The sequence below is a fragment of the Peromyscus leucopus genome, chromosome 22 (assembly GCF_004664715.2).
Source record: "Peromyscus leucopus breed LL Stock chromosome 22, UCI_PerLeu_2.1, whole genome shotgun sequence".
NCBI classification, from domain to species: Eukaryota; Metazoa; Chordata; class Mammalia; order Rodentia; family Cricetidae; genus Peromyscus; species Peromyscus leucopus.
In genome coordinates this window covers 51,558,856-51,571,246 of record NC_051081.1, presented here as the reverse complement: position 1 = coordinate 51,571,246, position 12,391 = coordinate 51,558,856, and the positions used below count along the sequence as shown (strand labels likewise).

Sequence of the window (12,391 nt, the reverse complement as noted above, 5' to 3'; positions counted from 1 at the left end):
CCTGAATGCCACACAGGCATCCCTTTACTGACCATCTCCAGCTTCACTTCAGTGGTCATCCTAGCAGTTCCCCATGACCTTTCCAACACACAAAGCTGATGTCATCAGTAACTGCCTGCAAGAGCTCAGAAAGAGTCCCACAGTCAGCCCACTGGGTGGACCTGCCCCTGTCTGGCACACCATTATTTTCCTCTCTTGTCCTACTTCTCTCAGCTCCTTGGGGCTTGTGTTTCCGTTTTCTGAACTATATTGTGGCTTCTCTTACATCCATCCATATTGTTTGCAGATTCTTTTGATATGTATTCCAAGTGTCTTTTTTTCTGCCAGAAAAAGTTCTTCTACCCTTTGAAGTTCTTCCCAGCATAACTTCTCGAGGTCTTTCAGGCATTCGATCACCTGACCCTTAGATATCGTGTCCTCCACATATTGTATGAGAGGACACACAACCCCTAATTAATTCATTTGGTCTGAAATGATTCAGTGCCATGATGTCCAAGTGTTTGGGGTATATGGTATAGAAGAGTGAAAGATTAGAAAGGATACCACTGACCTGTCAAAGTCACTACTGGACCTCATAGTCCTGGAGCAAAAAGCTCTGTCCCTTTGCATCAACATCTGCTAAACACCCATTGCATGGCACTGGATGGCCAAGATCTGTGATCATGTCATCATTCCTAGGTTCCAAATTTCATGTCTTAGTTAGGATTTCTATTGCTGTGAAGAGACACCATGACCACGGCAACTCTTCTAAAGGAAAACATTTAAGTGGGGCTGGCTTCCAGTTCACAGACTTAGTTCACTGTTGTCATGGCAGGTGGCAATGGTGGCATACAGACAGACATGGTGCTGGAGAAGGAACTGAGAGTTCTACATCTTGATCCTCTGGCAAGGAAGCAACTGTGTGTCACACTGAGCATAGCTTTAGTGAAGGAGACCTCAAAGCCTACTCCTACAGTGACACACTTCCTCCAACAAGGCCACACCTTCTCCAACAAAGCTAGACCTCCTAATACTACTACTCCCCATTGGGACCATTTTTCTTTCAAACCACTACACTGAGCCAGCCCAAGTCTGAAGGAATCTCCTATTGTACTGACCAGTGAAAGGGGAAGTCATGTGGCATTTTAAACACATGCATTATTTCCCATAGTATTTTTGTCACTCCCACTGATCCTTATTCCTTGCAGCACATACAAGCTTTCCAGGAAGAAAAAAAAAAAGAACAACTAAATAGGCACATAATTTGGAGAATCATCTTTTCCCAGGGAAAGAATATAAAAGGTCAGCTTGGAGGGAGAGTCTGGCTCAAATTCATCTTGATTTAATGGCAACTGCCAGTAACCCCAAAGTCAATCTCTGGGGGCTGGGAATGGAACTGACATTATCCATCTGACATTACCACTGACAGTGACCAGCCTTTAAATGAGACAGTACCTGCCATCAACATCTGTAGTTTGTCTGCTTTTAGTAGGTTTTCACATCTCAAGATACTATTGTGTCTTCAAAATAGACAGATCCAAGTATATCCAAGTGCTTTTAGAAGATACACATCTTATGTTGGTGTACATAATAAATATATGTAAATATCATGTGTGATATAGTAAAATATTTAGTAATTTGAATCTGAGCTTTCAACTGCCTGAGAAGCATCTGGAGGAAGGGTTTCATAGCCATCCTCATGAACTAGGGTCTCCATGCCATTTGGAATCATAGTAATGGTGACCTAGAGGACTCTGACTACATGCTAATGGTAATTAGACAAATCAAGCTGTACTTCGATGTCATGTCATTTTCATTAGCAGAACTGTATATAAGAGAACAGTAGCACCCTGCCCCTTTGCATTTGCATGATGACATTTATGCTCAAGCCCAAATATCTGCAAGGCATCCCATTGCTCTGATATTCAGGCAGTAACGTCAATCTCCTTCTCTGTCCTTTCTCTATTTTTTTTTATCAGTGTATATGGTTGTCCCTTGGCTAAAAAAAGGAAAACGCAAGATAAACAGCCCCAAGAACCTGCTCCCAAGCGAAAACCATTTGCAGTGAAAGCAGATAGCTCCTCAGTAGATGAATGCTATGAGAGTGATGGTACTGAAGACATGGATGATAAGGAGGAAGATGAGGAAGAGGAGTTCTCTGAGGACAATGATGAGCAAGGGGATGAGGATGATGAAGATGAGGAGGTGGATCGGGAAGATGAGGAGGAGATTGAGGAGGAAGATGATGATGAAGATGATGATGATGATGATGAAGATGGGGATGATGTAGAAGAGGAAGAAGAGGAGGAGGAGGAAGAAGAGGAAGAAGAGGAAGAGGAAGAAGAAAATGGTAATCTTTAAGTACTAACAAAGCTTAGACCATGATTTGGGGTCAGTTTTCTGCATGAGTTTTCTAGTGTTAATATCCTTGGCATCCTAACAATTCCAGGACTAAGATTTTTCAATACCAAATGGATAAACTACTTATGTGAACTTAAAAGTTTGTCTCAAATAATTCCTTTAAGTTATCTTTTAGGCTTCAGATTTCTGTCAAATTGTTATTTAGATTGGTTGCCATGGCAATATGCTGAGCTATTTGTGGAATAATGTAGGGAGAAATCTGGTCTAGCATGTCTGGTGTTTAAGTTGTTCTGTCCGAGAGGTACTCAAGCATGGCTGTTGGCACAACCTTAGCCTCTGTACCTCCAGTGTGAGAGCTGAAGAGGTACATTCTGTCTGTTGATTGAATCACTTTGGTGATTGTCATGTGGCTGGGATGAAAAGAGATACTACTTAAAGGAAATGGTTGGTGGATTGGTCGTGCGCTTCATATTTCAGATCCAGGTTTCTGGTCTGAGGCAGAATATGGTGAGTTGTTCAAGCAAAGTGCAAGCTTGCTGTGAAGTATATGGGTTGCTTCCATAATGCACTCCAGAGGATATATTTTTCTGTCCAGTTTTTACAAGACTCAAAATCATGATTTTTGAGCCTTATATTCTAGAAGGAAGTGGTTTTCTCATGATCCTAGATACAGCTTTTGTTGGCTTAGGGTTTTCCTCATAGAAATGTCAAAAATGATGATAACAGGATGAGAATACTTTTTTCTCACCCTTGTCCCTTGGGCTCAAAAAATTTTCAAGAATCTGAATTCTGAAACAGCTAATTTCCAGATACAAAGCCATTATCTCATCTATTGGAGAGAATACAACAACATGTTTAGATCATGCAAATGAGCCGGGCATCACTATTCCTATGCTCAGGCATAAAATAACACACCTCATTCCAAAGCCATGGCAATTTGTGCTAGAAAGCATGAACTTTACTGGACAGTCCTACATTGTTACAGAGGCTTAAAGTTGTTATGTTAATAATTTGCTACTCACATTTTTCCTAGGTTCTTTCATATGGTATTATAGAACACTTAACAAGTTACATCATAGCTCATGCCAATAATTACTGTGAATGCTGTGTGAACCCAGTGTGCTGTGGATAAATGTACTGATGTCACTAACGAGCAGCTAAGAATTAACTCATAACCCTGTGTAATGAAATGTGTGAAAAGATGTAGAGGAGACCAGTTAAGCAAATATTTAGGGACACAGTATCAGCTGTGTGCAATTCTAAATGATATCTTTAGTTGTCAGTGCTGATGAGTGATTTGTATCTTGGCTGTGTGGCATCATTGCAATCATATAAAATACTCTCTTGCATATTCTCATCATGTTTGGGAAGCAGGAGACATTAATGTTCAGGGTTATGAACATTCGGTATGCACAAAAAGTCTTGTCCAAATTTAGAATCTGCTCCATTTTCTAAACTTAAGTGCTTCTGTTTTGTTTGCTTGGGGTCAGAATTTAGGTAACCTACATTTTAAATATACAAAGTGACATGCTTGGAAGACCTACTGAGGTGCATAACAACATGGCCACCCTGGCTTGAGGTGTTCTGACTTAGCACCTAGATCCTGGGTGCATAATGAGCTCAGTAGCAAATCAGAACCAGGCAATCTTAGTTGGAGTGATCAAGCAACTGAACATTACCAGCAGACATAGGACAAAATCATCAAACAAGCAACTTCATAATAACTACATAGGTCCCAGATTTTTAAGTATAAAGCACACCTGGCCTGGCCCCTACTTAGGGATCCAGCACATGCTGAGTATAACCAGCTTGTAGAAGCAGAAACCTGTCAGAAGGGAGGAGGACAATCTCAGATATGTAGTCAGCCACTGAGGCACTGTTTTCAGAAGTCACAGCATCTGCTCCCCAGATAAGTCACCTATTAGGTGACTTAAAAGACCCATTGAATTACTGAGGAGGAGCTCAGCACATGATCTGCTGTGAGACTAGTTTGTGCGACCCCAGTGAGGCAAGTATGCGCTTGCAACATCCTTGATAGAAAGTAAGGCCCTTCACCCCCTTTCAAGCATCCTCTTATGTGCTACCTAGACCCAGGCACTGCTCTTTTTTTTTTTTTTTTTTTTTTTTTTTTTTTTTTTTTTTTAGTTTTTCGAGACAGGGTTTCTCCGTGTAGCTTTGCACCTTCCCTGGAACTCGCTTTGGAGACCAGGCTGGCCTCGAACTCATGGAGATCCGCCTGCGTCTGCCTCCCGAGTGCTGGGATTAAAGGCGTGCACCACCACCGCCCAGCTAGCTGCTCTTATGGAGGATCATCCCGGTGGTTCTGATTGTTGTGGGTGCTTTGGAGGTGATGCCAAAGCCTTGTTTGATTTCCCAAACCTTTGACCATCAACAAACTGCACTATCAACCCAGCTTTGTGAGCACAGTTCCTGGAGAATCCCTCAGAAGCTTCTGTAGTATGGAGAAGTCTCCACTGAAGAGTCTGTGAGCTAGTATTCCAAGACACAATTTAACTAGCACCATACAGTGATGTCCCAGTGCTTTACATTCCAGGTATTTCAAACCTGCCAGGGTTGGGAATCTCCATCAAAGGAACTCCAGAGCTTTGTTGATAGAAGAGCTATTCAACATGATCAGACTCTTATTTGTGTTTACACTGTTAAAATGAAGGTTTGAGAGACAGAAATCCATCAGTCTCCTATTTTCATATCCTCACTGTGCACACCCTATTTTTACCAGACTGTGGAAGTCAGTGCCCATACTTGTCACAGGATAGCCCTACCACACATCTGGGAAGCACAGTGAATGCAAGATTCCTACAGTATGCGACAGTCACACTTTTTAGTGCTAGTCACTGTGCTGAAGTTTCGTCTCTATGTCCCTTAGTTGACTCATAGCCCCATCACAGGCTGAAGTGCAACGGATTCCTCTCAGGTTGGCGGTGCCTCATTCCTGCCATATAGGTACAGACTGTGACCTCAAGTGAGAAGCAAGAAAGACAGAGAGCCTCGAGTAGAGAACTTAAGCAGCCCATGCTTAAACCATAATTTGGATACAACTTGGACAGATACCATAGCAGAGCAGACCATATTCAATGTGCAGAAATCAGGGCAGTGATATGGGAACAGGGAGAGAATCTGACCTGGCATCAGCCTGAGGACCAAGCATGAAGCCTCAGGTTATCTGTGCTGGTAACTGTGTCCACCCAGGAATCATTTTCTCTTGACTATAATTTGAAATGTGTTTATTTTGTTTCAGGTAAAACACATTTGCACAAATCATCAGATTATTATGAAAGGAGTTCACTGAATATAGAAGAAACATTATTTAGAACATGGGAATTAAGTATTTCGTTTCAAGGATCTTTGAGCATTGCAGTTACACATAAACTAAATGGCCCTGACACTGAATATCCTATGAGTACATGTATTTTAAAAAATTGTTAGGTTTTATAATGTGGGCAAATCACAGGCTAGTCTTTTCCATAGTCTCATTTTCAAAGTACATAGTGAAAAATGCACAGTAACTATCCAATTCCATGCTTATTAAATAACAACTACCTATCCTAAAGGTGAGTTACCACTCTGTGGCCATAAAGTCAGATTTAGCAGATTTGGGACATACTATGATAAAGGTTTTTCAGGATCCCTATGATGAGAAATACAAATTCACTGCATAGATAATACATATAAGGTATGGTTTATTTTCACACTCCATCCACCAAAAAAAATAATCACTTAAAACATCATATGCAGATATACATATATGCATGTCCTTTTGAACTGAAGTTTCATCTCCCTATAGACAGGAAAGTGAATTCTCTGAGGAATAACTAGGCCGTGTGTGGTCTAGACTGAATAAGACCAAACTACTACCCTCCTTACTTTAAATTCTCTGCTTCAGCTACGGATAAAATGCTGGCGTTCCCAAGTGACATCTGCCTCTGGCATCTCAGAACTAAACACCGTGCCCTAAACACTGAACACTGCAAGACTGTCCCCAAAATCACTGTGTGAATCAATGCAGGTGCCCTTTCAGTTAGGGTTATCTGGCCTTTGTATCCCACATCTGTTAGCAGCCATGGGTGTGGTATCCTTGGCAAGCTCATCCTGAGGAGTAGATTGTTGTGAATTCTGATATTAAGAACCTTCCCTGATATGCCAGACAGTTGCTGAAGGCCAGGCAGAATGAAAACACAGGGTGTGGAGGCAAAGTGGGGGGGGGGGCGCTGCTTCTGTTGGAGCAATGCAGCTTCCTATGCTGTCCCGGAAACAGCTGGGGCACGGGCAGTCCACACAGACAGGTTCTGATGTGGGACCCTGTTCCCATAGTCCTTATCGTGAAACAATAGATCTGTCCACGAGACTGCCTTTTCTGGGGCGATCCCACTCTTCAGTGAGTCCATTTCAAAGACCATACTGTGTGAATTCTTCCTCACAGAGACATCTTTCTCATTGTTAAGATTTCCTGGGGTAGGTTTTCTTCCACACAGTGATGTGTAAGGCTCCCAGTGGCACTCATGTCCTGATCATGGGTGAGGTAGTGGCTGGTGTGGTCATGGGGGAAGAGGATAAAGGTGCTGAGCGGTCTGCACTGAGGCCCCACAACTCCCCAGTCAACCCTCAGGGTGCTGCTCTCCATATTGATTAGCCAATTATCCTTCTGTATCTTTCCCAGGGACAGGTCCCTGATGAGGGAAGCAAGCTGAAATGCAGACAGACTGTGAAAATCAGAATTAGCCAGCCAGTGTTCTACTGCAGTCAGCAGAAAAAGCAATGAGTTCTGAGACCAGAACAGCACAGAGATGATGTGTTTAGTATGCAAGGCTTCACCTGAGGAAGGCTGTGGTCACAGTTGGGAGAATGAATATAGTGGATTTTATCTTCTTAAAATTAACCTTCCCAATATACACAAAAGTCTTCTGTGGGGATACTGGGAATACAAGTGCCCTGAGGTAGATGGTGCTGTGGCTTGAGAATAAGAAAGCCTTTAACCTCAAGTAAGATCTAACTGTCCATCCATAAAAAATTTTTTTAAAAATCCTGCTCCATGTCAACTAGTTTTTGCTTAATTATAAAATAAATTACACCAAATTTCATGAAGTTTGAATACCTTGAGGCAAATCAGAAAATGTAATGAAAATGCAATGCTTCATACCCTTAAGATGCAAACACACGTGTGAAGTGCTAGAGGCTAGCCTTTTCTACAGTCATGAAACAGGGTGTCACACAGCTTGTTTTAAAGTCCACTGTAGAGAATCAGCAGTACATTTGGTGTGTCTTGTTCATTTAATTTTTACCCTAAATACTGAGTGGTCACAGGGACACGGAGCACTTAGGGTTAGGGGGGGTGGGATCCTACCTCTGCTCATGCCACTCATCTTGAGAAGGTCATCCAGCCTTTTAAGCCTCATTGTGAAGTAAAACTCTCCTCTTCACTCTCTCCCTGTCTTGCTCTGCAGCATAAAGTAGGCACAAGACACAAAAGAGCTTTACAAGTCTGAACTGTTCATGACTATGATGTTGCAGCCAAAGTCAAAAGTGACTATATGATAGCCTCCCTGCATTTACTCAGGTCTACATCACTCTAGAACTACAGCTCTGCCTATCTGGAGCACTGACCCAGTCATGCTGCAAGCCTGTTCTGCCCTGGGGACAATCAGTGCTCAGGACCATTAGCTCCAAAGTGGGAGGGGAGTGCCAGAAAGACAGGCAGTGAGTAACAGTGCTGTCTGCTAAGGCTGCATCAGGACAAGGTGTCAGGATGCCTGACTGTAGTCTCAAACATGCTATGTGCTTCTTGTATACTCAAAGGGTACTGGGCTAGCTGAAGCTTTTGTTTGGATTAGAGTTTTCTTTTCTTTTTTGTTTCAATAAAGAGTAAGTAAAATAAGAAGGAACACACACACACACACACACACAGGCCAGAAAGAACACAACAAAGAATTGAGCTTTGCACATTGAAGTGGTGGCTTTGAGAATTCAGGCTGAAGACAGGAACACGTTTGGAGACTGAGGATTAGAAAACCTCTTATTACAGAGAAAAATAACATCTATAGGGTCCCTTAGAATTGAGTCAGGGATGAGGAAGGGAAGACCTAGAGTTCCTTCCCAACCTACCACACTTATGTAAAAAGCACACTTACCTCAGCCCTGCTCTGGAGACAGAAGAGCCAGGATACACTTCACGAGGATACACAGCTGGACTGTGTGCTCTGCGGGCAAGCAATGCTCAAGACTGGCCAGTTAACATTAAAGAGAGGCAAACAGACAGGTGGTGAGGAAGAGACACAGACAATGAATGGCCCCGCTGAGAGAAACAGCTAGAGACAGGAGGACAGAAACAGGCAGAGGGCGAGGCGGACAGAGACACCGAGATAGAGGAAGAACTGGTCAATAAGTCACTGCCATCTGAAAGAGTTCATGGATGGGAGGATGTGGCTATCCTATTATTTTTAAATCCTCAAATCTACATAAGCCAGTGCCCAAATGTCATTCAGAAGCTCCTCAAAACCTTATGAATAAATGAAATTTCATTCACATTCCATTAATTTAGTTCCCTAATGAATGAAAACTTTAAGAATGAAACACAATTCACAGTTTCTAAGTTAAAAGTGACTTGGTTCCCTGGTAGAAAATTTTTTCTCTTTCAATCTACCTCATTTTGTTGCAAAGGGAATTTTATTTTACGTACAACATGGACAACTAATAGGGGGCTACAGTTGGTAGGAAGCTTGCCTGGGATTTATGGTCCCCTGAGTTCAGTGACTACCACCACAAAACATGGAAAGGGTGGTACAAGCCTGCTACCTCAGAACTCAGGAGGTAGAGGCAGGAGTTCAAGCAACCTATAGGCTGCTGTTTCCTATAGGAAGCTTCATTCCTCTCTTCCTTTATGCTGGTCTAGAGCCCTAGACTCAGTGTGCCTGAGTGTGAAGCAAGGATGCTGAGGGCTGGGTCTTGTAGCTTCAGTGGCTCTGCCTGGCTGGTACCTGCCTTCCTCCCATGGTTCATAAGCTCTGCAGAAGAAACTTGTCAACCTGGGGAAAGTCAGAGGAAGCAGCCATTAGCAAGTCTGGGACCCAGACCACTATGACTCAGGATACAAGATGCATGGCCAGTCTTATGACCTTGAATTAAAGCACTAGAAATTCTTGTTGAATGATTTCCCTCATCTGTAAGGCAGAAAATGGTGTATGGACTGCAGAGATCTATCAGGAACCACAGTGGGGGCCCTAGGAAATTGCCACCTCCTAGAGCAAAGCTAGATAGTGGGATTAACTTCAGGTTGGTATTCCCAATACTCATGAGACACAACCACCCTCCCAGACTTCAGGAGAAGACATCTAAGATAGATGTCCTGACATTGTATGGACAGGCCCTGGCCATGTCCTCATCCTCTGTGCCCACTTCTTCACATACTACATTGGCCATGGGGATCTTGGCCTTTCTGGAGCCTTGTAAAACTGGCACTTACTGCTGCTTATACTCCTAGCCTCTGGCAAGGGTCTCCTTCCTCATAAGAACTGGCCTCATCCTCCTGCTCTGGCTTCCTGTCTTCCCTATATTCCCATCCAGCTTTGTTTTTCTTCATAGCATGCAGCTGACATCACAGTGTATATTCACACTCTATCTCTTCTGCGTTTATCACCAACTATAACTCCTGTGAATACAAGGATATGATCTTTTTGTTTCACTGTTGAGTTCTAAATGTGACTTAGAGATATGTGTTAATGTGGGTTATCCCCCATCCAGTATACCAGGATTGGCTTATGTAAAATGTGACAACCATAACATTTATCTTCAATTTGGTGAGAAGTCTGAGCTGATGCCCTTTTCCAAGGGCTCTATCTGTTTCTGTTTAATAAGGAATCCTGGAAGTGCCAGATTTAGTTGGGGTTAATGAATGGCTGCTAGAACTCCACATGTACTGCTTTTAGTCAGCCTAGGTAGCCATTACTTTCTGTAACTCAGTTTCCTGGGTCAGACTATTTCTGTGAGAGGTATCTTCCAACGACCAACTGAGCTGCTAGCACCTTAGCATCTTGGGGAGTTTGGGAAACATCTAGCTTCTTCTTCCTTTAGGGGGAAAATATAAACTTTAAGACAGTGTCAGGAACCAGGATGATTTCTGAGCAGGTAACTCAGTGGGTTGTGTCACTCCAAGGAGGGCATCACAATAGGCAATGATGGGCCAGTCTGTGTTCCCTGGGGACTAATTTGGTAAGAAATGCAAGACCATGTCAGACCTTGTTCAGGAGAAATAGAGGCATTGGCCATGCCATGAGTCAGACTGATTTATACGGTTGGATTGACAACAACGTGCACACAGCCATGGAATACACAACAGCAAATACTGAGTGTGCTTATCTTCAGACAAACAGCTCAAGTTTTCAATGGGCACACACTAGTAGCACTGAGAATAAATGAGAGCAGCCTTCAGGAAAGAGGCTGGAAATTCACTTGCAGCAACTGTGTGTGACACATCAAAACCATGTCCCAGGATTTAGCAGCAACATGGGAGGGAGTGGCTGTAGAGCAGATTCAAAGGAGCCGGACCTCTGGAGACGGGAACTGCACCTGGGTTCAGGATCTTCCTGGCAGCTCCAGGGCTGCCATCCCTAGAAGTGTCCCCAGATATCTTCTGCTTGTCCTTCTGTCAACTCCTCTTTTCCTACAGGTGGAGATGGGGGGCTCCTGAGGTGATAGAAGGTGGTCCTTGTTGAGTAGGATCAACCTGTATCCTAAGAAATTTTAGTCTTGAGAGGCAAAAGCTTCAAACGTGGGACCCAGAAGCAGATGGCATCTTACCCTTCAATGATCTTGTCAGAGACAGGATGGCTTGTGCTGTAAACTTCTGAAACCCTTGAAAGGAGCCAAAAAGGAATCTGTAAATGTCTCATCTCTTACCCCTATTTATCCACACAGTTAATTTATGAGGAGGAATCACTACAAAAAGGTTCTATTTACATTTGTTTCTTAAAAGTACCACCTAACGGGGGGGGGAGGGCTACCCACCACCCCCACATTTCTCCAGAGTGCTCTTGAGTAGAAGCAGCAGGAAATAGAAGGATTAGAGGGGGAGAAACAGATAGACAATTCAGGTAGCCTTGAGAGGGTCTGGAACCTATTCTACCGGCCCCAACTGTCTCTGCCCTAGGGTATTTACAGAAATGCCAAGGGGTGGGGCAAAAGACCTCCCCTGAGCACAGTCAAGTGCAGACCATCTCAGACACCTGCACTCAAGTCCGTGGCCCAATCATCCTCTCTATGCAGACCTGCTGGGGAAAGCCACTAGGAAACCTGAAGATGGGCTCCCACACCTAACCATATAAACTTCACTGACTACAGGAAATCAAATGCAAATATCAGTCATTCGCTTTCAACAACTTTCAAGAGAAAGTGCATTTTATTACTATCTGAAAACAAAACTCCGGTGTCTCTTTTCCTTCCATGGGTCACTGCTTCAGGTGCCCCCCATCCTGAAGCACTTGTACCTCCTCTTCTTCTTGGCACCCATTAAGCCCATGTGGCCTTCTTAAGGGCATTGTTCAGATAGAAACTACCACTTGGGGCTTTGTGGATATAGAGAAAGGGTTGTGGTAGAAGAGCCCAAGTTTGGGGGTGAGTGTTTAAGATAACCCTCTTCTGCAAACCTCAGACAATCTACAAGTACTGAAAAGTAACCGACATATCTATAATGAAATATCTGGAGATGATATAGAAAAATTGGGAGGAAGATGGAGACACTTGGCCACTCAGGGCATGCTGATGACCAACAGGGTACCTGCCTTTTTCTAAATGTGATTTGAGAACTTCCCTAAGCTCAAGCAGTGAGAAGGATTTTAGTAGCTTGATGTTAGTCCTTCTATGAATATAAAATGCTTCTTTCAACACCAGTAACAAAGCAAACAGGAACACTGTTAAGTAAGGTGTAATTAGGAAACAGGACAGGTGTGACTATGGTGGCCATAGTTAGCACCATCTGGCTATAATGATGTGTTCATGCCTCTCCATCCCACTCCCACCGTCCTTGCTGATCTAGAGGACT

The 12,391-nt window shown here is 43.3% G+C and overlaps 1 protein-coding gene across 16 annotated transcripts in view; it reads left to right on the top strand.

Moving 5' to 3' along the window:
• The window catches only part of Myt1l (myelin transcription factor 1 like), a 407,242-nt gene that overhangs the window by 292,278 nt on the left and 102,573 nt on the right, over positions 1-12,391 (top strand). For all 16 annotated transcript variants that reach the window (XM_028883146.2, XM_028883147.2, XM_028883137.2 and 13 more), the window contains exon 9: positions 1,959-2,329. In XM_028883146.2, coding sequence (XP_028738979.1) covers positions 1,959-2,329 — 371 coding nt within the window. The remainder of the gene's footprint in view (positions 1-1,958; positions 2,330-12,391) is intronic.